General features: G+C 32.0%; 1 protein-coding gene and 1 long non-coding RNA gene across 10 annotated transcripts; one reads left to right on the forward strand and one right to left on the reverse strand.

Moving 5' to 3' along the window:
• The first annotated feature begins 1,633 nt into the window (after positions 1-1,633).
• On the forward strand, positions 1,634-26,872 carry LOC130628738 (uncharacterized). 9 transcript variants are annotated; one of them, XM_057441744.1, is made up of 12 exons: positions 3,894-4,585; positions 6,462-6,590; positions 6,699-6,778; positions 7,608-14,552; positions 14,745-15,648; positions 16,188-16,456; positions 16,942-19,516; positions 19,930-20,196; positions 20,295-20,326; positions 24,704-25,179; positions 26,130-26,190; positions 26,279-26,872. In XM_057441744.1, the coding sequence occupies exons 5-11, from the start codon at positions 14,756-14,758 to the stop codon at positions 26,142-26,144; spliced, it is 4,527 nt and encodes a 1,508-aa protein (XP_057297727.1). In that variant the 5' UTR covers positions 3,894-4,585; positions 6,462-6,590; positions 6,699-6,778; positions 7,608-14,552; positions 14,745-14,755; the 3' UTR covers positions 26,145-26,190; positions 26,279-26,872. The 9 variants fall into 9 exon arrangements, with proteins under 9 accessions (XP_057297781.1, XP_057297727.1, XP_057297735.1 ...); XM_057441752.1 differs by having other exon boundaries at positions 14,461-14,552; XM_057441735.1 differs by lacking the exon at positions 7,608-14,552.
• Positions 4,171-6,501, reverse strand: LOC130628937 (uncharacterized). The gene is made up of 2 exons (XR_008981880.1): positions 6,345-6,501; positions 4,171-6,198 (listed from the first exon to the last, which is right to left on the reverse strand). It is a non-coding gene; the product is annotated as an uncharacterized LOC130628937 (long non-coding RNA).
• Positions 26,873-27,627: the final 755 nt, after the last annotated feature.

Raw genomic sequence — 27,627 nt, forward strand, 5'->3', positions numbered from 1 at the left:
CTTATTAACAGTTTGTAGAAAAGAGGAAATGCAGTTAAAGTTAAGGTTACGTCGGCACTTTTGCAATGACGTCATTAGAAAATTATTAATCGACCAGAATAATCATGTCTACATTTTAGGTATCGCTTTTTTTCTTAAATTAATTTCGGGTCTGGTTAGTTCATTTATATTTGGTTCTAAGACAAGTTCTTAAGATTTTGTTCACGCAAAAAGGTATTTAAAGTTTATATCTTCGAAATTTTTGAATAAAGTAACTGGAAAGAAGTTTACTCAAGTTTTGAAAGTAAATCGAAACACCGAAATCATAACATTTGCAAAACATATATTATTAAGAGACAAACAAAAAGATCTCTGTCTCTCCTATATATCTTAATGCACCAGTCAGGGTTAAACAAGACAAAAAAGTGTTACACAAGACAAAACAGGATTAAACAAGAGAGAACAGGATTAAACAAGACAAAAGTTGAAGAGGCTTTTGAAACTTTTACTTTCAGATTCTTAGGTTATTATTGCAGGGAATTTTACAAAATAAACACCCTATCATGTATTTTTAAACAATCCGACAGATGTATTTAGAAGTTTGAGTGTTCATATTGAATGACAACTAAATGCGTCACTGTTTCTAATAACAACTTGATTTTAATGAGACTTCCAATTAAAGCTAAGGGACGGTGACTTGAAGGCAGCATATTTTTCCATACTAATTTCAGTGTGATTCTGGCTAATAAAGCTTTTCAAAGTGTTTAACTTTGTACAACTTAAAAAACGGATCTTTTATGCGCTGGTTTCCTAGATTTATTGAGATTAGACACATTTTAAATGTTTGTCTAAATTTGACAGCTAAGACCATTTCAAAATACATGGAATGTAAACATATATGTTGTGTTTACAATTGTGACGTTTGTTTCGGTCTTGTTGCGTTAAATTATATGAATAAAAATATGAATGACGATTCAGGTTTTTAAAAACAGAACAGAATTTTGAAAATGAATTTCCAATGATTTAAAAAGTCTTTTTCCTCTATAAGAAGTTGAAAGAAGAGGACAATGAAGTCTGTCTATAAATCCGTCAATATTAATAATTAATTTTTCTTTTTCTTTCATTTAAACATATTTTCTGCTTCCATTTCCCTCTGCTCAGCTACACTCACTGGTCACGTTAGTTAGCACAGAGACTGATACTAATCTGTTTTTTATGGTTTTTTTATTGCTGTCATGGTTTCACATGTAAATACTGAATTGAAAAAGGGGCAAAAAAATTGGGCAGAAAATAAGAAATGCCAAATAAGAAACGGCAAAAACATTGGTTGCCTAGCAAACATGTAGTCACTTTTTAACCACCCTTATTTATCGATAAGGTAAGTTAACAAAAGATATGATAACAGATAATGTACCATGGTAATCTTAATCATAGCAGAGCTAAAAAATGCTGTAATCATGTGATCTCTGTTTACAATAATATACGGATACCGTAAATATGAAAATGGATTTGATTGGTTATCACATTCACAATAGGTATTGTGTTACGTTACAAAGGGAATGTTTTTATAACATTGTGAACAAAGAGATGGCTCTTTATGAAACCAATCATAGAACTCGTGACAATCAATAAAATTAGACGGGCTTGGTCAATGGTTAGAAAAAAACTTCACCTTTTAGTGAGGAAAGCCATAGAGATTTTTGAAATAAAAGACAAGTCATAAGGCAAGTTTACCAATTTATTATTTTTATTTTTCTTTCTTTTTCTCTTCGTTTATTTGTTTTTTTGTCTTTAGTAAAAACTTAAGAACATCTGAGGTCTTAAATAATTTTTTGAGCTATGGATATCCAACAAGAAAGTTTAATCGATTTTCCTGTGTTTTAAAACTCCCAAAGCAATAGAGAAAGTGAATTATTTTCATCTTTCGATTTATAGCATTGTTTTGCAGGGATGTCCAGTTTGTGTATTCTCAGGTTTTTGTAAAAGTATACAAGAATACGGTTAATAAAGCTAATTAAGCAGCGACAATGATTTTAAAATTGTTTCAAGAGTTTTGTAGACTATCACTATCTGGAACCTGTTAAGAAACAAAACATTGTTTGGCATAGGTAAAACGTTTAAATAGTAAAAAAGTATATTATATTTCTTACGTATTTAAAGCTAGCAAAAAAAGTATTTTATAACAAAGAGAGCATCTCATCGTACTACACCGGTGAAACAAACTTTCAATTTTACTAAAATTGGATCATAGCTGGTTTTACTGCGAAACAAAAGTTCATTATTTTGATATGATTCAACATTTTGACGGAGAACTTACTCTAACCGTCTCTTATCATATAATTTAAGCTTTTCTCGCAACTTAATTGGCTAATCTGCACGAAATATATGCTGTATTTTGTTTTTCAACCGAGAAAAGAGTGCAGTTTTTACTTATATAGAGTGCAAAAAGCTTATATTCTTCCTTTCATTGGCTGATTTAGCGTGCAAAAAGCTTATATTTTTTCCTTGATTGGTTGAAAATTCGTAGGAAAAGCCTATTATGTTCTTAAAAACGAAAACGGTCGGTGAATCGGTGAATTTATTTTCACAAATATTCATTTTATGATTCGCAAATTTTGTTTTGTTTCAATAGTCATTAAATAGTCATTAATCATAGATCACGCGCTCCCCACCGGCTATGAAAAAAAAAAAATTGAATTATATTCAACTATTATAGTCAACTTAAAAGAATAATATTATAGCACGACGATGGAGTTCTGTGTTATTTGGCTTAACAATAATAATTTATTCTTTTAAAAATTAATAGTTTTTATTTCCATTCAGCGTGACATGAACAAATAAATTCATGAATACAAATTAAATAAATTATCTTGCAGTGATTTTAGTGACCCCATAACAATGCTTGTTAATATCGCGAACATAATTAAGCAGTGTGCAACCGACTATGTGAAATTAACATCATATAAGACCGAGTACATGATAAACAAGTTATCGCACATGCCCTCAAAAAGTATCAGCTGATATTTTTTTCATTTTTTAGTTCTCGTATATTTCACTCGCCTAAAGGCTCATGAAATATGTAACAAGAACATAAAAACACTCAAAAAATATTGCCGATACTTTTCTCGCCACTGTGCGATAACTAGTACATATACCTTTTTGAACTGAACAATGAAATATTAAAGCATTTCCATTATGCAGAATTGTAAAATAACGTTATGAAAAATATTCGCCCATACAAATTTCAAACTTAGTTCGTGAGAAGAGTACTAGGTACAAAGTACAATAACTGCGTTGTCATTATCTCGTGACAAATGTTACGTAAGAAAGCAAATCAACACTTATATATGTTTACATTTCAGACAACTTCTTTTATTTGTATTGAATTTTGTTCTATTTTGTTTATGCTTAGTCTGTTTGGTCTAAGTTGACGTTGAAAATAAAATAAAAGTACAAACTTATTGTCATTGTTGTTGTCATGACGGTTTATAGAAACTGTAATTATAGGATATTGGAAAATGAAATGGCAAGTTTCAATAAAATAGCGAAAGTTCGGTCAAGTATAGATTTTGATAAGAGAAATCGATACAGAAAGTACAAGAACTGACTCATGCCATCTTATGATAAGCTGTGTGCAATTAAACAAATAAACACCTGAATAGATATAAATTTCAAACAAAAAGTCGCCCTATTTATTGCTTAGCAAAAACAGAGTACCAAAAATCCTTTTTAACCCTCTCAGAGTGGTATGTATTGACTATTACTCAAAAATACCCCTTATATTTAAAAGAAATTCTTATCTTAAAAACATTAAACTCTTAACACAACTATATTTCGTCAAGGGGATTAATTTTGTTTTGTATTTATTAACCCGACTTCCCGATTTTTTCGGATTTTCTTCAAAAATTAAAAAAGAAAAAATATTTTAAATAATGAGTTTGCCTATCATTAAAAATTAAAGGAATTAAATTTAAAGCAGGTACCAGTGCATCCATTTTGTATCAAGTTTAGTCGCACTTGGAAAAGAATATTAAAAGTTATGGAGGGGAGCAGAGTTAAAAACTGGTACTGTATTTTCACATACGTTCCAAAAAAAATTAGTTGATGACAAAAACGTTGTGTAAGATAGTGTGAAAATTTAAAAAATGATGACTCATTGTCATCTTATGACAATGGTTATGACAAGATGTGTAACTAAATAAATAAACACTTGAACATATTTGCATTACAAACTTCTCCTTTCTTAGCATATACGAAGAAAGAGCACGTACTTCTATTGAAAATTGAAAATTTGTATTATATCATTAACGTATATTATTTAATATTATTTTTTATCCCATGTATCAGAAAATTAAAAAAGCTTGAAACCGTAAATGTTTAAATGGCTGGTGTCATTGTGATCAAATAAACATTTGATCACAATGCGTATAATGAATATACGTCATTATATGGTCAAGTAGACGAAAGTTATAGCGATAAGTTGTCAGGGTAACCGAAAAAAAGTAATAGTGATAGATTGTTTTTTTTAATTACAGAGATTGGGGACTTGGATTCAATCGTAAAGAAGCCTAAATAATAGAAGCGAGCGTTCAATGAAAACAATAAGGTAAGTTTTCTGACAGATAAATGCAAAATAGGTGTGTACTAAAAAAGATAAAAATTATTTTTGAATTATACGAAGGAGTGTGTTTACGCTAGATGATTTTACGCATAGACAATATCGTGGTCTAATACACGAAACTAAAAACAAAACATATTCAATTACAGCCATTATGGGCTTTTACGTAAGTAAAGCGATATGAACTTTAAACATATCATGTGGTCAGGTAGACGAGAGTAAAAAGAGTTAAAAATATTATATAAAACAAATAATTAAGCTAACGACCCATCCCAAGCACACTCGTCGGTATGATAATTGTTTATAGGAACATTCGTCTAAAAAGTTAATTTCACAGCACCTAACCTCTCCCATGTTCTGGTTTTATTTAGCTAGCATGGGTGCGCACTCTTCTCGTAGTATTCTCTGTGACGATGAAGGTCGGACTGACTTGTGGCATGGTTCCAAATGGTCTGCCGTCTTTCGTTTGTAGTTTTCTTCCACCGTGAACACAAGAATAATTTAATTTGTAGTACTAAATCTCCGGTTTCATAATTTTCGTTAATTCTTTTTGTGGAGTCGTAATAACAGCTTGACTATCTCTAACCATAGTCACTCTAACATAGACATCAACAAAATTATTTATTTGTATGTATCTAATTTTGTTTTCAATATCAACATAGCAACCACTTTTGTTCCTTTTCTTGTAAATACAATCCACAAAGTTTGTTGCTTTAGCAATCAATTGAATTAGCAATCAGTTTTGAAACAACAATTGGAAAAAGGTATAAACATAACGGAATTGATGAATTATTGTTTAGCTGGAGTTTAAAACTCTAAATTTGGAAAATTAATAAACAAACGGAAAAGAATAGTAACACGACTATCTCCGTTTTTTCTCGTCAAGAAAATGAAAAAGCAGTTCCATCGTACATTTTCTTTTGCGAATATTTTACTAACCTCGCAAAAAAGAAATTAAGCCCTTGTTTAGTCAATAGAACGGTATTTAAGTGCACCTTTGAGGTAAAAACCGGCGTCACCTACCCGCAGTCTATATATTCCTGAAAAGAATCTTGGTATTGCTTTTACTCTAACCTACCGCTTTGACACATCTATGTTTACTGCCATGCTCAGTGATTAATGTCTACTATATAATGACAACATATGCTACAATCAATTACTTTTAGTCATGTTTTCACTTGTACACATAGACGAGTATAGTCCCATGACACCCATCGGACATACTTGACTGCCAAATGTGTGCGTAACATTACTACATCGTTTTCTTTTGCTATTTGCAAACGACATACGAGATCGTTCTCTACTAATACTAGCGAGATTTTATACAAATAAGCAAATGCTACCTTATTTATTAACTTACCAGAACTGTTCATTGCAGCACTTCTTTTATTTACAACTGGGTCAAAATGAGCTACTCCCATGGATTATTAGCAGAACAAGGGCAGTAAGCATCAGTGACTGCTACCTGCTGGTATATTTTCCTGTTTACGAGCATACAAACACCTTTCGCCGTGTTTCTCGCCCCGAGACATTCACGTAAACAGACGCGTCGCTCAGATCATAGTTCAGTCCTGTAGGACGCAGTTAAAGTCTGTTGTGTTCTAGTTAAAGAATAGCATGAGAAAGATTTTCTTGTGAAAGTTCTAAGCAACTTAGTAGTCATGTGATTAGATTTACGTCGTTTAGAGAAAAAAAACGCTTACGTAAACACGAAAAGAAATATGATTGGTTATTATAATTACAATACCTTTTATATTACACCATGACTATATAAATAATTTGTTTTATGTTGAACAAAAGAATAATTATATATGTAATCAATGTTGCATGACGATTACCAATAAGACAACATAATATATTTTAGGGTTGGTTTGTCATAAACTTTTAGATTTCAGCGAAGAAAGTTCAACAGCTTTTAACGTCAGCACGTTTTTTAACAAAAGATAAATATATATTTATATACAAATATTTATATAAAAAATCTGTTTCACGGGTGAGTTTAGTCAGTTGTTCTCCATCTATTTTGATAAAATCTTATTGACTGATAATTTCGATGTTAAGTCTCCTTGTTTCTTCAAAGTTTCTTTTTTGTTTTTTTCAGCCGAACAGCATTTAACGTTGAAAGAATATCAGGACAGGACATATAATTACATATATATATAAAAGAAATCTGTTACACTGGTGAGTTTAGTCACTTCTTCATCTTTTTTAGTAATTTTTTTTTTGAAATATTATTGAAGTGATATTTTCGATTTTTTACTGCTGTTGTCTGTTTTTCATGTTGTGTTTTTTTGGTTTCCTTATTTCCTTGTCTTTTCATTTTGCTTTCTTGCATTAAGTTTGTTCACTTGCATTTTTGTCATCCATAAAACAGATAGAATGTTGATGTAAGAATTGTCAGTCTGACTCAGGTTTTTCTTAACCTTTTATTTTAAAATTAATCACAGCGATCTAGTAGCAAATGTTCTTAATTTTTTTAATACAGAGACTCATATGTGAGTTTCCTATAAACATGTTTCAACGAGGTTGACGGTGATGGCTACTAAAAATATAGCTTGCAAAAAAAATTAGAAATGTAACCTTAAATGAGCAATAAAAGTGGAGTTGATGACAAAAACTTTGGTGAAGTATAGAACTTGGCAAGAGAGTGTAAAAAAGTAAATAATGATGACTCATGTTCTTCTCATGACAAGTTGTGTGTAATTAAATAAATAAATACTTGAAAATATTTGCATTCCAAAATACACTTTTGTAACAAAAACTCTTCTTCGTTGACGTTTTTAGTACTAATACTTTTAGTACTAATATAAAGGAATTTAATACATATACTACAATGCTTTAAAAACGCTCGGCTGTGTATCTTTAGGGGCGTCCAATTTAGAACTGGAGATGAAGGTTTAAGAAAGAAACTTTTGATAAAATTTTACAATTTTAATTTATCTCTATCATTACATTATATTAAAAGTTAGTGCAGCATTTATCATATCTTATTTCTTCCTTATGTTTAAAGTGGGCTTCATGAATATCATTATTAAACAGCCCCAAACTCGTCCCCAGCGCTTTTTGTGTCTTTTTTTTAACGAACAGACAAAAGTTGCTGGGACGAGTTTGAAACAGCTATTTAAAGAAAAAGGTGGTGGTCTTATTAGATGAGCGTTTATTAAAAGAAAATACTGAAAGGACAAAACAATAAATTGAGAAAGAATTTAAGTAAACGTAGCGAGCGTTTATCCAGAGCATTACAGTAAAGAAGATAATTATAACCATGGATTTAATTAAAACCATGGATTTTGTTGTTTACAAAAGTAGAGCGATATGAACTTTGGACATATCATCTGAGGTAGACGAAAGTGATAGCGATAGGAGAATGAGAGTAATTAAATAAAAATGGACGTGTATTGATTTATTGACGTCAAATGTTAAAATGGAAATAAATAAAAGACATTAAAATACAATCGTGCATTTCGGCCTTTATGTAAGTTAAGCCAGTTCGACTTCCTAACCTCCTGACTAGGAGCAACCTCGTTCCCAGGGCATCTTGTATCTTTTTGACATCACTTTTTATTGTTTACTGAAACCTTCTTCGGTGAAGAGACTATTTAAAGCTAGTCCACGGATTTGTTTGCCCTTTTTACACCGCATTGCGTGTGTCTTGCTACTTGCGTAACAGACAGACGTAGACGGGTATTAATAATATAGATTAGTCGTGGATAAAGCTATATATTCCATAGATTTAAGTTTGTAATTATGTCTATGCAGAACGACCTTATTTGTAATTAGATATAATCATTAATAATATATAATTGCATGTTATTTTTGTATGTAAGAATATTTCTTCTACAAAAGCGACTATAAAAAACATCCCCCAAAAACTTCCATTTACATTCTTGATTGGTTAGAACAAATCACGTTACAAAATTAAAGTCATTTCACTTGCTAGGAATTTCATTGTCTGCCAATTTAATCTTACTGGCGGGTTGTGTAACTACAATGAATGTAAATACTTTGTCACAAATTTATGTTGGGACATATTCACGTTGCCTATTTTGTTTAAATCTATTTCATTGAATTAACAAACGTTTTATGATAAGAAACAACAAATTAAAAAAAATTTCTGCACGTGGTTTCTTCCACGGGTTTAAAAATTAGTACATTACTACGCTAGTTCTAGTCTGTCTGTAACAAGCAAAGTAGATGTGTTGTTTTTGATTAAAAAAATAGCCGTAGCAACATTTCACATTTGCCAATTTATATTGTTTAAATAACACTTGGGGCATGAAGAAAAAAATCCGGTAAATTCGGACTTGCTATGGATTCCAATTGTTTTGTCAAATGAAGAAATTATCTACAATTAAATCCATGATAAAATGTCTGTTCCGCCTGTAAGTGCAGTTTTGCAGACTTGATTCATCCGTGCTTCGTCGGCGTTCACCTCCGCATTAGTTAAGAACCGCATGGCAGGATTTCTTGTGTAAGACCTGGTTACCAACGACGAAGGGGTCAGGCAAAAGAGATTCATGTCTACGTAGTTCTTTTAACTAAGTCAGGAGTCGGTGAATTAGCTAGGATGGTCAGGTTGGCTATGAATAGGCTTGCTAATGGATAAAAAGTGTTTGACCAAGACGGAAATCTATCGAAGTTTTGTCCGATGAACGTTCTAAACGAGCTAAGGACATCTCCGAACAAACTGGAAATGTGGCAAGCATTTTGTCTGACGAGTCTCCAAAAATTATTTCGAAGGTTGCCATCGCACGTGTTTTATGCGTGTGCCAAGGCATGCGCGTACGATCGCACGCCTCTTCTGTTATTTTTAATTTAAAATCAAATATTCTCGTCGTCAACTTAATTTGTGTGAGAAAAATCAATTTCAGGTATTTATTCACTTTCTTTGAAGCCAGTATACACCCCCATTCGGACCTGGATATTCTCTACGTATCCTAGACACGACACAAGATTGTATCACCCGACGAACACCTTTTCCCAAGTGGTTATGAACAAACCAATAAAATTGGCGGTATGCCGCATATCGATAAGATCTAAAAATATCATCTTCAAAAAAGATTGGAAGCAAGAGTGCTAGCGACCTATTTGTTAGAAACTTCGTCCTTTTTTTAAGTCTACGGCTTTCCTGATTGTGAATAGCGACTATCGCTGTCCACAAAGTGTTGTTTAAAATCACAACAGCGTTGAAATCTTCGTGCTCTGTTATACATTTCTTATCAAAAACACAACAGAAACCTTATACCCAGGCGCTCATTTATAATACAACCAAAAGAAAAATGTGAGGTCAAATTTTACAGGTAGCGTAGCTGGAAGTAATTTATAGTGTCCACCTCGTTACAGCATAAACAGTCAACAGCTATAGGCATCCTTTCGCACTTTTGCACATAGGCACCACTCACTGATCTGGTGTGTCTGCTTCATTGTCATTATAAGAGGGAATTTTTTGTTTGTTATTGAGTCGTTCTGGCTCAAACTGAAATTCAATTATGTTTACATTTCTGTTTGTGAACATGATTGATAATTGTAAAAAAATTCTATTGGAAATATCATTAACATTTTTTCGTTATTTCTCTAACTGCATGCGCCAATCTCTACACGGGGTAAATCAATGAATACGTCATTGCATAAATTGCGCATATTAATGTTTTACCCAGTCCTTTTCCGCTTTCGAAGTTCAGTAAAGATTAGGATTGAGAATGGCATAGTCAAGTAAACAAATTCAGTTTAAACTTAAGCTGGATTTCCATCAGTGCGAGTTCTCTTATCGCTCTGGCTTTTTTTGACCCATTGATTTTTTTTCGCACTGGTGGAAATTCCAGAGCGACAATTTTTTTGCTCTTATCGCCCAATTTCAGTGCGATAGTTAGAGCGACAATTATCACAAAGTTTTAATATTTATCGCTCTGAGTTTTCGCCCGAAAGTGCAACTTCAACGAAATATCGAATGTCCTTTTAAAGAAATTAAATAGATTCTATTGAAGTGTAACTTCAGCACATGCTTACACGTGTTGAGCACAAGAAATAGTTTGTGTTATGAAGCGAGCAGTGTTGTAAAACAAGTTTTTATTAAATGGGAAAAACAAATAGGTGCAACTTAAAGGGAAGATGAGTACTTAGCAGTGGCTGTTCGAAATTTTATTATGTCTATACGACAAAAGTTGCAAAAGAGTATCGAGAAAAAAGATCGAGTGGCAATTGCTTGGAGGAAAGTTGAGGATGAATTAGGATGCGAAAAGGGTAAAGTTTATCCTTTTTCGTCAGTTCAATGCGCTATATTTTTGCGCTGTTAAACCTTGAGCGTATTCAGCTTCTTCTATTACTTAATTAGAAAAAATGTTTTTTAAATTCAACTGTTTTAAGGTTAAGCTTTTCAAAGATGGGACAACTTAAAAAAGATACAGCAAGGAAAGGAATAACCTAAGAAGGAAATTTGCATTGGGATCAGGTTTGGCTGACGTTGAATCGTGTGTCAAATTTTAAAGGAATACTCTTTTTTGTCTTGGCTTGATAAGTATTCAAATTAGAGACACAAAATCAAATATAACGGCTCCGGAGGATGAGGAGGATATTGATTCTTATTCGGAGGCGGCGGTTGAAATTATTTAAATAACAAGAATGACCCTACAACAAAATCACCAAGTTTGGCCAAGATGACAACTATTGCCCTCATTGTGCAATTTCACTTCTTAAATCAGTTGATTATGCACTCCTTTCAATTCTCTTTCTCTATAAATTTGACGAACACGAGAAAATGGCGATTTTCTTCGTCTCTTTTTTTTACTATTAAGGCCACAGCTTCTTCTTTTTTCTGAACTGTCTGCCATCTTGAAATGCGTGTGTTCACATAAGAAAATTTCGCACAAATAATAATATGAATAATAATTTGAAACTCATTTAGAGCGTAGAACTCCTGTCGCACTAAAATTTTGTGTAATTTTAGAGCTATAGGAAGATTCGCTCTAATGGAAACCCACCTTTATAAAAGACAATTTTGGTTGTATTTAAATACTTTTTTCTTTACTTTTCCATGTAACTAATATCAAGTTTTGATTTTTTACCGGGCAGTACCTTTATAACGCGTAAAAACCTTTTTGAAAAATTTTGCGCAACTTCGGTTTAACCCTATTCGGTCTGGTGGGGGGGTGACGGTTTTTTTAATAACTCCTGATTGCTTTCTTATATGGCTATGATACTTACTGAGTTTCACCATTTATCTATTAGACACCTGCATGCTAAATTATTAGGTCCCATACCTTTCAGAGGCTTTGATATTGGCCATTACTCGAAACTACCCCTAAAATCTCTATGAAATCCTTATAATGGGGAAAATATAATAACTCCTGTTAGGATAATCCTTAGAACTTGAAACTTGCAAGCTTTGTTTCATCAAGAAGAATCATTTTGAATAATTTTAACACGTGACTATTCCGATTTCCCGATTTTGTCGGATTTTACCCGAAAATCCGGAAAAAATGGATTGTCGGGCAATTTTTGGCAATTTTTTATTAGATCCATGTAAAAACCGGAAGATATGTTAAAAGAATTTTATTTAGCTTTCAGAAACTTCAAACAGAATGTAAAAATTCGCTCTAGAACAAAAGTAATTATTTTTTAAGCAGATAGTGGCATTTTTAACAATTTTCAAGCCTCTGATGACGTCACAGAAAATGTGCTGACGCAAGCAAACATTTTTTGCCACCATTTTGTTCCTTTTATGACGTACTATAAGTGTGCCAAGTTTGATTCAATTTGAACAATCTTATGAAAAGTTATTGAGGGGGGGCGGAATCCGCCAACCCCCCCCCCGGTCATAGTATGTTCGAAAAACCCCGGACCGAATAGGGTTAAATAAGTCTAGTTTTGAATTTATTTTGCTTTATGATCATTTTTATCATTTACCAGTCAGCTATTTCAGGTTAACTGTCTATAAGTTTTTTTTATCACAAATATTTATGTGGTTTACTTGCGAAGGTTTATTTTAATCACATGCGTCATCTGTAAAGAGTACTCACCAGACCACAGACATTTATGTCAACATTCTTTGATCTCTTTAATAAAAGCCGTATTCTATTTGTCTGCTTGCACGCGAGAAAAAAAGTCGTGTTGCGGAAACACGAAATGCGAACAGTATAATAACTATTAAATAGTATTATTGTAGTTTTATTTATTTTTCGAATTTTTATTAGACACCTTTTGAATTTTCATCAAATTTTGTGTTGGAAGTGATAAAAAAGGGAAAGTGAACAGAGATGTCTGCTTTTTGTCGATAACAGCGCTGGTTAATTAATCAAGTTTTGAATGTAGGTAATCCCCAGTTACCTAGGGTGGAGCAGCTGATGCCAGTTGCGTCTAAAAGATTTCCCTTTTTTAGCCTCACACTCAAAAGTGCAATGCAATGGCTTCGCTAATTTTATAACGGATTGACGGCAGTCTAAAAGGCTTTAACGTCTTGACGTAACGTCGATAAAGTTAACAAATTAGACATAACGGTTTTAGCGGCTTCAAAAGAAAATGAAAACAACCCATTCTTCTTATACACTGTCACCATATTATGATAAAGGATTAAATAAGTAAATTAGTTCTCTCGAAGTGTGTTTATTACTACAAACTAGTCGTTATCCCGTGAAAAAATTCACAAGAATTCATCTGCCAGGAATATCCACGAAAATATTCCCGTCACCATTTGCAGCTACCATTTGACACAGTGAGTATCCTAATATAGACTAGTCGTTAACCCATAAAAAACACACGAGGTGTCCCGTCTTTAAGTTACACGTTACTTTGTGTGCCCGTAACACGATATGTTTTTTGCGACATGCACGCAGAATATGGCTGTTGTTAATTACACTTGTTGGCATTCCGTGGAAAAATCCAAGAACCACCGGCGATTCAATATAACACCAAATATATTAATCATGTATTTAAAGATGTTATCTAGATAAGAAGATTAAATTGGCTGGGGCACTTGGAAAGAATGGAGGAGGATAATTGGGTAAGAAAGTGTAGAGACTTGATAGTTCCTGGGGCAAAGCCCAGAGGCAGACCGAGAAAGACTTGGCAGGAGGTTATAAGGACAGACTTGATAGAGAGGAAGTTGAGTTTAGATCTAACACAGTCTAGATGAGATTGGAAGAGGGTCATTAATATACCCCGTCCAACCCATGCTAGCATGGAAAACAGACGTTAAGCCGAGAATGATGATGATAATGATTATGATGCCATAATAATAGAATTTTATGACTAACTGTATCGAATGCTGTGCTGAGATCAATAAGGTTTGAAATATTTCTTGACTTAACTGAATGATTGCATGATCAGTTGACTGGCCTGCTTGATAGCCAAATGTCTTATTATACTCGCACCATGTCGAAATTTAAGTTTATGTATATTTTTAAAAGCCTTGGGCTGTTTTCCTTACTGATAGCGTTGCGTAAATAGACTGTGGTAACACATGGGTGTTAAAGCACAAGCTGGAGTGTTTCCATTCAGACTGAAGAAGTAAAGAGGGGTAGAGTGGAGCAAAATTCGAAAACGTACTTCAAATTCCAATCTTATCTTTTGTTTTTTCAAACCAATCAAAAATCAGTTATACAAAACTTTAACCCGCAAAATTATATCTTAAAAACAAATTAGGAGCTGTGAAGTCTTAAATTGTAAAGAATTCGTTAAATAGTCTCCCTTTTTTAATATTATTGTAAGAGAAAGTAAAAAAATGTGATCTCACATTTCAGATCTCACAAACAAATAAAGCAATACGGTAAAATTAAAAATAGCCATTTTGCAAATTGTTTATCGGTGTATTACAACCTATATACTGAATAACTAAGTGAGTAGTATTAAAACTATGATTTTTTTCGTAGAAACAACGAACAAACGCACTAATAAACATTATATGTAGAAACAGAAGAAACGTTCTGTTAAGAGCATTTTTGAAGAAAGAACGTCAACGCGGGTGTGTTGTTGTTCTTTTAATTAATTGATCTAATGTTGCTACAGGACACAAAATAACAAATGCAATGTATCTCTATCGACTTTGTTGCGATAGGCGAATTTCCATGAATTTCTAGTAATTTTGTTGATAAACAGTATGAAAATTATAACTTCTATTGATATTTCTTGAATAGAAATTGAAATTATCTTATAGATATTATAGTCATGGCAACGGCAGTACCTCCAACAGGATCTTCTCACCACGCATTGATCACTAACAATGAATATCAAATTAAATTGGTCACGCTTCTCAATGAATGTTGTGACCACTTACGTGAAATTTTACATGATCCTGCCCGTGGCAACATGCCAAGAGATAAGAAACAATTATATCTGTCATTAAAACAATATAAGAAACATTTAAACCATTTGAAAAGAGATCAGCTGGAAATCGTTTTTCCACAAGATAAGGAAACAGATTCGGGATTGTTTGACATCACTATTTTATGTGACGTTCTAATTAATTGTTGTCACGGTATACAAGCACCAATTGGTGGATGGAGGACCAGAAAACTGCAACCAAATGATTTCAGTGTCGGTGCTGACATCATTCGAATCAGAAATGAGCGCAATAATGTTATGCATGGAAGAGCAATGAGTTCAGCACAATATAATCAGCTATGGAATGCCATAGAAGGTATATTAAGAAGACTCGGATACGACATAACAAAAATTAAAGATTTGAAATCTGGTTGCTTGAATGACTTAGACTTATTTAAGATCAAAATTATCAAAGCAGATACTGAAATTTTAGATTTCAATGTTAACAATAATAAAGACAGTATTCAGCAAAACGAAGATGGTATTAAACAAAATCAAGGTGACATCAAAGCAAATAAAGACAGTATTCAGCAAAAAGAAGTTGGTATTAAACAAAATCAAGATGACATCAAAGCAAATAAAGACAATATTCAGCAAAACAAAGGTGGTATTAAAGAGAATAAAGAGAATTATAATCGATTAGCAGCCGAAGTGGAAATAGTAAAGCAAACTATTTCTTCATCATCATGTGATCAGAAGAGTTCTCAGTTGGAAGAAACTATAAAAGAACAACCCAGGTGTGTAATTCTTTTTCTATATTGTTCTATCATTAAATTGATTCTGTCAACTTAACATAAAAGGCAAATATGGTAAAGTAAATAAGTTACCATTCAATTAAATTCCACTTTATCTTGGTGTAACTAAATCACTTTTCTGTAATGATTTCAATGCATAGGAGAGTCATAAGCGATAAGACTACAGCAGATTGAAATCATGACAGCACTGATTGAAATAAATACTAAAATGTAAAGTAAATAAAAACAAAGACAACATTAAGTAAAATCTAAATAACTTAAAGAATGGACTTATATATATTCAAGTTGATGTAAAAAAACCCAAAACGGAGTTAGGAACATTCAAAACGATTATGAAAGATTGAAAGACGGAATGGGAACAGTAAAGTCCTTTGTTGTCATCGTGTCGTTCAAAAACTTGTCATTTAAAACGGCCTAGAAAGAAGATACCTTTCTTTCAAAAAATAAGATTTTATCGTTTTTAGGACAATATTTCATACAGTTACTTATTATTCTAATTTATATTTTAATGTTTATTTTAGCTATATACTATTAAAAAATTTCCGGGGAGATTTTCTAATACAATTTGAAGATGGCTGCTCGCAGTGGTCTATGAAAAGTGTACAAGTCATCATTACTGAAAATTTTGCGATACAATCAATAGAACTTCATGTCGACAACGATTACATTGTGGAAGAAGAAGAAGGGAAACTAATCCTGATTATTTACAATCACATTGCCGAATTTATTAATGGGTTATCAGTTACGTTAGTTGACAGTGAAAGTAAAACTCAATTGATTCCAATTAAAGGTGAGTAAATTTAGATAATGTATTCTATCCAGAAAGATTTCACAGTGCTCTTTTTTACGGAAAAAATGAATAAGGAGTTGGAACAATAAGAACAAAGCAGAACAAAAAAATGCATTACTAACTAATGTAGATGTGCATGAGGGCAGAGCAAAAGTAAAACAAGTTGGGAAAGCTATATTTACAAGTAGAACAAATTTAATCTTAAGGGTTTACTTAAAATATTATTCGAACCATAAAAAAACAATGTCAAGATTTTGTTAGAATAGCAATCATTTCAACGATGCAAGCCACTTACCTCGACAAAAGTTTTACTTTGGCTATGCGAACGCAAAAATATATAAAAATTATTGCAAAGATTCTTGAAAAATAACGTTTAGTATTCTACACAGAAAATTTAACGTCTCTAGCGCGTTGTTTTGTACAGCACTTTAGATTAAAATTGTTTAAGTAGAAATGTTGCAAAGTAAAATAATTTTTTTAATTAGATATTGCACTGGTCCGAGCACATATGTGTACAACCAGCTATTTTGATGTTAGAACCCACAACAGTGGAAGAATATCTGAACAGATAAAATGCATTGTAGGAGCAGAAAGAGAAGAAACAAATATTGAATTTATATGTGGTGGTAGCCTGCAAACAATGGAACCTGAGGAGTACGAAGCATTTGAAAGAGATTACATCCAGCGTTATTTCACCGTCAATGGTGAATGCATGGAAGAACCACTCCAAATTCCACCCCCAATGCCAAACGTCACACATTCCTTATTCGCACAAAAGATAAAGGATGTTATAATCGAATTACAACATCATATGTTTACAATATTTACTCATTATAGCACGAAGGAACATATTCGATTTCTAAAACTGGATAAAGAATTTTCTTTGAGTTTGGAAAGCACAATTACTGATAACAAAAGAATTCTACTTGTGTTGCCAAATTATATCGTCAACATTAGATATACAGAAACAACCGACGCAGTAAGAATACAAGATGAAGTCAAAGCAGGCGAAGAAGACTTGAAGGAGCTATCTATCATCACTAAAAAATATTTTAAAAATGGTCACCTGACAATGGTAAATGTTGTAGCTGCACCACATTTTGCAGATATCGAAAATATCCACCTTTGTGTTGACTGCAACTTACTCTCCAAAACAACTTTGGCTGAGGACAAAAATATGACGAAGTTCTTTTCAAATATTTTGCAAAGCTCACAAGTACAAAATAATGTTCAGGACAACAAGGAACGGTATATCAACATAGTTGGTAAAGTCATGTGTTTTATGGCTACAAGAAAAGCACTCTATTCTGTTCCTTCACTCAGTAACAACGTCCACGAACAAATAAGCTCGTTAATACTTTCTCCACAGCAACTCCGTCATTTATACAACAACTCTTTAAAAAAAATTATAATCGGTCCTCTAGGCAGTGGTAAGACAGTGCTAGCTTTAGCACATTTGGAAATAGCTTACGAGCGCTCTGAGAATAGATCGATCATATACTATGTTATTTGGGACGGCAACACATTGCTGAAACGGGATATTGTCAATCTTACTAAAAGATTTAATTACAAAGCCGCTGTCGAAGTTGTTGTAAAGGATACTGTCGAGTTAGCTAAGGATTTGAAAATGAATGAAGTGCCAACACCATACCAGCTATTAGAGTCATTGGTTAAGAAACATGTTGACCAAAACCTGCATCTAATAATTGATGAATTAAATGGAGAGTTCTTTAACAAGGAAGAATCATCTTTGCTTAAACACTATCTGGAAACTGAAGACAAATTAAATAACTCCTTCATCATTTTTTTCCCACAATCCATTGAGAAACATAGAACATTAATTTCACACCAAAGAGTCACAATACATGACAAGTACAAGTATGAAGAAACAGGAATGAAAGTATTAAAACTTAACAGAGCAATGAGAACAACCCGGATAATCTTTCAGTTTTTAAAGGCATTTGAAAATGAAGTAGAACAAGACAAGGTAACAATGAAGCTTCCCGATCAGGAATCAAAAGGTGGAATGTCCACCAAAACAAATATCGAAAAAATACTGAATTTCTTTTCCAAAATTTGGAAAAAACAACCACAACAGCGGCAAGAGCCACAACGGCGACAACAACAGCAGCAGCAGCAGCAGCAGCAGCAGCAACCACCACCACCACCACCACCACCACAACAACAACAACAAGGACAAACTACCAGTAGCAATGTCACGCCGATAATAAAAGGAGAAGAAGAAGTATTTGAAACACCGGTTGATATTGATGTCATTGCAGCTTCCATACAAGATGGGGATCTTTCGGGTAATGTTAGAATTGACACTTCATTGAAATTTAATACAGCTCATTCAATCGGTCATAATATTGAAGGAACAAAACCGTTATTGATACATCCGGCAAATACTCCAGCAACAGACAAAGAGTTTATACCAATGTTAGCACTTGTTTTACAAGATGTATGTTTGCATCGTGCCACTAAACGTTTGTTCATCTATAACACAATACCTCAAAAAGCTATTTTTCATAGATTACTAAGACTATTAAAGATTGATTTTTTTCACTACGACAAGTACACTGACTGGAAAGTTTTAAATTGTGATGATATCGTAGTTAAAAATCTCTTGCAGAGTCAAAATTATAACATGCTCACTACTATTGAGGGAAGTCGTGGAGTTGAAGCAGCCGAATGCATCTGTATAATTGAAAGCAATGATTGCAAGTTAAAACATTTGACGTTAGAAGCAATGTCCAGAGCGACACAAAAACTGGTCCTTGTTTCAGCGTCCAACGTCTACCAATCGGATACAGTAAAATCATCAACTGGTCATATCATCAGTAAACTGTTAACTGAACATCTGGTTGAATACAATGTAGAAGTCTCAAACGATGAAGATACAGAAATACCGTTCACAAAGTCTATGGAAAGTAACAATAAAATAGTTTTTAACATAAAACCACAATATTGGAAATTCAAAGAAATGATAAAAGATTTGGAACATATTGGTTTTCAGGTGACGGATGAACGCCTAAATGCGCATGAGATCGTTAGGAAAAAGTAAGTAAAATTTTTAAACAATAGAGAACAAATTCTCTTTTGAATAGTTCTTAAAAAAATTTAAATTCAGTGATTCATATTAAAGAATTGGATGGTAAGGGTTGTGTTATATTAAAATAAAAAACCCCCCACGAGATGACCAAAGTGTGATGATTCCCAATCCTCTCTCCTTTCTTTTGTGAAATTTGTTCTAGAGAGGCAAAAAAATCACGACATATGTGTCAGGGCCTATTCTGTACTTAATAAAAACATTGTAAGAGTTTTCTGATGTTAAAAATGTTAACCTGCTGCTAAGCATGAAAATAAAAAAAAATTATTAGACAAAATTTTGATCATCTTATAATTTATTTTATTAAGTAAAGTCATTAGTTTTGTTAAATAATATGATATAAATGAAATATTAATAATTTTAGCCTTTATCCTCCTGGAAAAGTGAGCAATATAATTTGCTCATATTTGTCACGTAAATCATGCATATTGAGATGGCAAAAGGACGCTAATAAATACACCGTTAGAAGACAAGAAAGTAAAAATTCAACCTGGAATAACTTAGCAACTGACATTTCTTGCAATCAATACATCGTTGATGACATGGTATTTGGTGAAACGTGCAAGTTTTGTGTTGTTGCTAAAAATCATCTTGGTGTATCTGATGACAGCATTGTGTCTTATCGTCACGAGTAAGATTATATTCAAGTCCTATTCAAAACATTTTATAGCCATGTGTTAAAAAGTATGTCAGGCTTGAGGAATATTAACATGTGCTCAATTTTTTTAGACTTCCAAACGTCAAGGGTGTCCAATTTGGAGGTAAGAGAAATAGTTATCGTTTTATCAGCATAATTTTAAGCAAGAAAATCACCACAACACTCTTTGTCACAAAATAGGCATAAAAAAATTAGCGTGACAAAATAAGTGTTGACTAATTGTTTGATTTAAAAAAATTAACATTTATTAAAAAATTTTGTTGTTCATGTTGTTATTTACCTGTTACAAAAAGAATGCGGAATAGTTAAATATTTGCTTTCTTCGTTACCCATATTACAACAAACAAATTATTCTAATTATTTATTACACACTTAATTTATTACTGTACTTATACCATGGGACACGCAAAGTCAATTTAATGACACTATTGTCTGAAACGAATTTAGTCCTAGAACCTTTTAAGAATTTTTTTTCATCTAGTGTTGATTTTAAAACAGATCTTTACTAAAAACGTAAGAGGTTATTAGACGTTTTTGTTTTCCTTTTGTAAAATTTCGACAATGTTTTGTTTCTCGGTCATATGACATTAATTAAGAGAAACTAAGTGTTATCAAGTGAAAATAAAGCTACTCTGCACATTGGTAATATATATCCTAAAAGGAGGCTTTGGAGTAACAAAACATCAAAGGCAAAAATAGTTCCGCTAAAATGTAGTGCGCTGATGTTGCTGTGGTGTCATAGACCAAACTAAACTCGCTTGTTTCTGTCATGATGTTATTTATATTTTATGACGATGACTAAACAAATAAGTGATAATACTTTTAAGTAAAGAAAAATAATCAATCAGTGTGTTTTTCTTGCTATATATGAATACGTGACAACAAAATAAAAAGCTTATCATGTAGTTTACATAATAAATTGTACGCATGTTCGTAAAAATTTACAAATCAACGTTGTTTGTTACGCACGCTGTCAATAAAAGTGATACAAAACTTCTCACTTGGTATTAATAAAGTTTTCAAGCTTTGTCAATAGAAAAAATTTTGTTCAAATATTGCCATTAATTTTATTACTATCTCGTGGTTGCTCGATTTATTCAAATCATTTGTTTAGCATTTTCTCAAACGAAAGTTTAGACGCAAACAAATGTCAGAGCAATTCCCTTAAATTTAAATTCAAACCACGCATTATTTATGGCTATATCGTACTTTGCTGGGCATAGTTAAAGAAGCAAAGATAAACTGCTCAACAAGTGTATGCAAAGTGAGAACGTCCTTTTGAGACCTACATTTACCTGCAAAAGGGATATTTTTACGAAGCGAATTGGGAATAGCGAATTCGGCGGCTAATTACCAGCGAAATATCTATTTGATTTTCACGGGAAACAAAAAAAACATGTGACCAATTTAACATTCTGAGTGTAAGCACTTTTTCTGGTATTAAAAACCGGATAGTTATTTTGAATTCTAAATAAACAGTTTTCTTATTGGTTAAAAGATATTTTATAAAATATTTCTACTTTTCGGGGAAGAGAATTTTTCAAAGCAAAATCAAAACAAACAAAACTTTGCATGCTCAGATATATTTAGTTGGCGAACTCGTTTAGCAATACAAACAATGAGGCTGAGGAAAAGAAAACAAAATAAGAACATCGGCAAGACTAAAACACCAATTTTCTCTCTACTCCCGAGAGAAATACATTTGGCAAAAAGAAATTTTAGCAGAATCAATCGCAAATGTTTTTATGAATCTTTGAAATGAATAACAAAATAAAAACTACTTTTACCGGTACATGTTATAATAAGGAACATTTCAGGCTGTAACGAATATAAGCGTATATATTGTAAATGTACCTTCAAGCTTCAAGTTTACTCCAATACAACACTAAAGCTTGCTGACTTACCAAATTTCACACCAAGTTTAAAAAAACTATTCCCTTTTGCCTTTTCTTTTTGAACCCGTAGCTAGCTCTCGGTCATACTTAAATTTCGCATAATAATTTGAAAGTTGATCACTTTGTGCAAAGTTGGACAATGTTGTATGATGCGAATCCTCCCTGTAAGTCGCTTGGCGCACTATGTACAGTAAAACTCTTATAACGACTACAGCCTCGTTTCTATGTTATATGGACTTTGCAGAGGGAAAAGCCTGTTATTCAAGTTAGTAATGAAAAGCCTTGTTTTCAAGTTACCCACATTTGAAAAATATTGCTAATAGTAACCACCCGGTGAGAGAAAACAAACAATCATAAGCAAATCAAATCATTTCGTCGTAAAATTTAGACTGATTTTTTCTTTCCTTGTTCTGACTAGAACGAACAAACTCCCCAAATTTATAGTGTAGCGTGTGAGTCTGAGTTAGTGTTAGGCAGTTGATTTTGATATTTAAAGCGCATATTTTGTAAATATACATCATAGATTCAATTTTACTCCAACACAAACTCTAAAGCTGGCTTAACATACCGAATTTTGCACCAAGTTCGGAAACACTATTTACATTTACCTTTCGTTTTGGAACACGTGGCTCTCGGCCATACTTAAATTTTGCTGAATACTTTTCAAGCAAGATGCCTCGTACCACTTTACTGTTCCATACAAAGTGTCTTTCCTGAAGTTGATCACCTTGTACAAAGTTGGTCAATGTTATATGATGCGATTTCTCACTGTAACTCGCATGGCGTACTATTAACAGCAAAACTCTTATAACGACTACAGCCTCGTTTCTATGTGATTTGATTTTTATAAAAATTACATTAGAAATTTGCAAAGGGAAAGCCTGTTTTTTCAAGTTAGTTACAATATAGTAATGAATAACCTCGTTTTCAAGTTTCCCACATTTTTTTAAAAATTATTGCTAATACAAACCATCCGGCGGGAAAAAAACAATCATAAGCAAATCAAAAGTCATTTCATCGTAAAATTTAGACTCGGTTGGTTTTTTGTTTTAACAATATTTTTTTCCTAAAGCTGTTGAGTTTGAATTTTTGCAATATCTAAGGCTCGTGCTCTTTTTTGTTCTTATAAAGAAACCCGCACAGTTTTTAACCGATCGCGTGTCAGAGAAACATCTTTGAAATATTCGTGCAGACGAAATCGAATATATTGAGTACAGTAGTTCTATTTTTATCACTATATCATACTCAACCAAAACGAATATGTTTCATTCAGCAAATAATGATGATAAAATCTGATCGTGTGAGGTTAGAGAAAATTTAATTTTGATAAAAGCGGTAGCTAGTTTTTATTATACATTATTTTTATTCATGAGAAACCCGTTTACAATTAATGGAGTATTTACTAAGAGCTGTGTACCTAAGTCTCGTGTTCTTTAGAACTTGTTCTTATAAAAAGCCGATCGCGTGTCGGAGAAACATCTTTGAAATATTCGTGCAGACGAAATCGAATATATTGAGTACAATTTGTTCTATTTTTATCACTATATCATACTCAACCAAAACGAATATGTTTCATTCAGCAAATAATGTTGATAAAATCTGGTCGTGTGAGGTGAGAGAAAATTTAATTTTGATAAAAGCAGTAGCTGGTTCTTATTTACATTTTTTTTCATAAGACACCCGTTTACAAGTAACGGATTATTTACTAAGAGCTGTGTAATTTTAATTTTTTTTTAGAATTTAAACTGAAAAAACTAACAAACTCTTTTTGCGTGCTTGAGATTATGCTCTGTCTTGATCCTGCAATTTTCTCCATACAATCTGAAAAAGCGTTATTTGTTCAATATTAATATTTAGTGAAGTTTTTTCTTTGTTTGTAAGAAACTAAATAAAGTCATGGAATAAGCATACTAGCCAGCCTCGGTTTTAGGGATTCATCGCCGTCTTCCCACATGCCATATAGATAAAAAAAATCCCTAGGGACAAGAGTGCTAGATTAGAAAATACTAATATTTGGTAAAATTCTTCCTTTGTTTTAAAAAGCTAATTAAAGATTCATGAAATAAGCAGACTATCCAGCCTCGTTTTCAGATCTAGCCCAGATTTATCTTTTTGTTATTTTCCCGCATAAGAAATAGATAAAAAATCCCTGGGGACGAAAGTGTTAGACTAGGTTGGTTTATAAAAACGCATTATGTTATCGTAATAATTGTAGGAATAGCTATATATACTTCCGAGATTTTTATTAAAAATGTCATGTGAAATTATTTTAACAGGCGAAAAATTTTATAGTCTCGACATTAACTGAAACATTTCCGTGGTTCATACAAGTAGAATAATTTTCTCCTGATGCAAATTATCCTTTACATGATGACGTCAACATATTAATATTAACTTAAATAAAAATAAATTATTACTATACTTTTTGTTTCTGTGTTTTCACAATTACTTTTTTTTTATGTTTAATACATTATAAAATGTTTTACAATAAAAAAAAGTATTTAATGATGTCATAAGTTTTTCGTTATCATATTTCATTAATTTATAAATTTATAATTTTTATTCATTTACTATTTTATTTTTAGATATCGTGGAAATTATTAAATCTAACGATATCGAGAAACTGAAAAAATTACTATCCATTCATCCAAACATCGTTCACATGAGAGATGAAGATGAATACACACCATTGATGTGGACAGTATATAACACCAACAATACATCAATGGTGGAAATACTCATCTCATATGGGAGTGATGTTTGGGCGGAAGATAGATGGCAAAACAGTTATCATTTCGCTGCATCATATGATCGTCACACAATATTAGATATGTTATGTCGACATGATGTAACAAACATCAACCGTGGAAATGTTTACAACCACACACCATTATATTGTGCTGTAAATAATGGTCACATCTCATGTGTTGATGTTTTGTTGCGTTATGAAAATATTGATGTGACGATCGAAGATGAAGATGGAAGAACAGCTTATGATGTTGTTGGATGGATGAATGAACAAAACCGGAAAATAATAAGACGAAAAATAAAAGAATACGAAGTAAGTTATTAAGTTGATTTAATAAATTAGAAAGAAGAATAAATTTGTATTTTATTTTAATTTAAAAATAATAAGGATTAAATAAATGTTTAAATAAATATTTAGGTATGGAATGTTTTTATTTTTTTAAATTTTGGTGCGTGGTATAAGATATTAAAAGTTAATAAATTAGAAAGAAGAATGAATTTTTTATTTCTTTTAATTTGATAATAATGATGATAAATGAAAGTTAAAAAACGAATGAAATGATTCGCAATAATAAAAGGATGGATGATTTTTATTTGAGTGGAGTAAACTAATTAACAAATTGAAGGATATAATGAATCTAAATTTAAGAAACTTAAGAATAAAATGTTGAATGTCAAAAATATTTTTTTATAACAAATTGGATAAAATGAATAAAATACTTAAGAATAAAATGTTGAGGTTGTCAAGTAGATTATTGTGACAATCCAAAGTAGAAAGTATTTTTAATAAAAAAAAGTGAATTATTATAGCTGTTAACAATTCTGACAGCATTAATTTTTATGTATGTAAAAATAATGAGAAGAGATAAGTATATATTATAACGAAATTAAAAATGATAAATTTTATAAGAGAAACAGAAGAAGTAAAAATACAATTTCGTACCCAGACTGTTTTTTATTTTGCATCTTCTGAAATTGAATGTTATTATTGTTAGCATGAATTGAATATTATAGATCTGAAAATATATAAAATAAAATATATTTAAAACATTCAAAAATAAGAATGCCACGATGTTAAACTTTTTTTTCGTAATCCGAAATTATTTTATTTTTTGCATAGCGATTGTACAAATTTCGCGTTATAAATGGATTTTATGAACAAATTGACAGATTTTCTCTCATTTAGAAGACATGCCCATGACGATGGCTGTTCTAATACTTAAGTAGCTATACTTTAAAATAACACATCTATTTATCTTTTAGGACAGGACGAAGTAAATATTTCAAATGATTTTGTTTTGAAAAACAACAATCAGTTTGTGAGGTGAGACGATACTTTATACAATTGGATATATTTATCTTTTGTTTTTTCTATTTTTAACTTTCTTTCATGAAATTTATTTATTTTTTAGATGAGGAACGAGTCAATTTTTTAGTTTTATTTTATATTGTAATAAATTTATTTGTAGTAAAACGTACTGAAACATTTTTCTGTTCGATTTTTATCAAGCCTTGTTTCGTTTATATTTCATTCAGGAAGCGACACATGTCAAAGGTCACGTGTTTTTTTAAACTGTCTCAAACTTGCCGCATGGTGCAATGTAGAGTGAATCTTATTTATTACAAACGTCAACTGATATACTTTCTCAACCTCGTCCCCAAGTCTTGTTAGGCCTTTATATTTTGAAGGCCCTGGCTGGTCACGTGACGACAGAATACCCACGTATAGTGGGTATTTTGAAAATAATTATTTGTCTCGCTCTTCCAAAATATACACAAGCAGTCAAGAAAAAAATGAAAGAACTGACACAATTATTTAGAATGGTTAAAATAATATTAATAAGAAAAAAATTATATATATTTTTATATAAATATTTTTATATAAATATTTTTATATAAATATTTTTATATTGTAAAAATTATTTTTATTTATTTATAATAATATTTTTTAATGTATAAAAGAACTGTTAATAAATATTGTATAATATATTAAACATTCACACTTGCGTACCTGTTTTTAATTTCCAGTACTTCTCCCCTTTTTTTAAAACTTCTTCCCATTTTAAAAAAGTTCCTCTTATCCTGATTATACTGAAGAACGGCAAATTAACATTTATTAAGTAAAATTCGAAATAATAAAGCAAATATAAAGACACATTTTCTTGTGTTTACATGATACTCGTCAAAAGCCGCCATTATGTGGTAATTTTTTTTGTAGGATGAAACCCAGTTTGACGTCATCTCCTAGATGGTAAAAGAAAGCCCATGAATATGTTGCCGCAAAACTCATAAAACATTTTGGGAATAATTATAAAATTAATGTCTAAGACAAATAGAAGTAATGCCAAAAAGCATTCTTTCTTTTCAGTCTCCCAACAGGTCAGAATCAACGAGCTGCGTGAACCGTCCCCAGAATTTGTTACCTGATAAGTCAAAGCCGCTAGCGCTCGGGCTACATCTCAAAAAGTCAAGAACCCCTGGAGACGAGGTTGTTGACAGAGTAGATACTTTTTCAAAACGAGTATAATAAAAGATGAACACTTTTCATCGGATGTTTTGATCAACGCTGTCAAAAAGCCTGTGGTAAATTTTAATCATAGTAAATGGAGTCCTGCGCAAATTTCAGCACAGATTCTGCGCAAATTTCAATACGCACTCGTCTTTTACGTTGCACCTAGGGCTTCCCTTATTATAATACAGGAATTTACGGACTTCTATTATGATCTGCGCATTAATTTTGCTTGCTGGAACCTTAGCCCGT

The sequence above is a fragment of the Hydractinia symbiolongicarpus genome, chromosome 2, assembly GCF_029227915.1.
Source record: "Hydractinia symbiolongicarpus strain clone_291-10 chromosome 2, HSymV2.1, whole genome shotgun sequence".
Taxonomy (NCBI): Eukaryota; Metazoa; Cnidaria; class Hydrozoa; order Anthoathecata; family Hydractiniidae; genus Hydractinia; species Hydractinia symbiolongicarpus.

Bases quoted from the DNA above. Each gene is read 5' to 3' on its own strand.
- LOC130628738 (XM_057441798.1), top strand. From the start codon at position 14,756: ATGGCAACGGCAGTACCTCCAACAGGATCTTCTCACCACGCATTGATC. The intron at 16,457-16,941 runs GTGAGTAAATTT...TTTTTTAATTAG, and splicing joins TCAATTGATTCCAATTAAAG to ATATTGCACTGGTCCGAGCA. The intron at 19,517-19,929 runs GTAAGTAAAATT...TAATAATTTTAG, and splicing joins CATGAGATCGTTAGGAAAAA to CCTTTATCCTCCTGGAAAAG.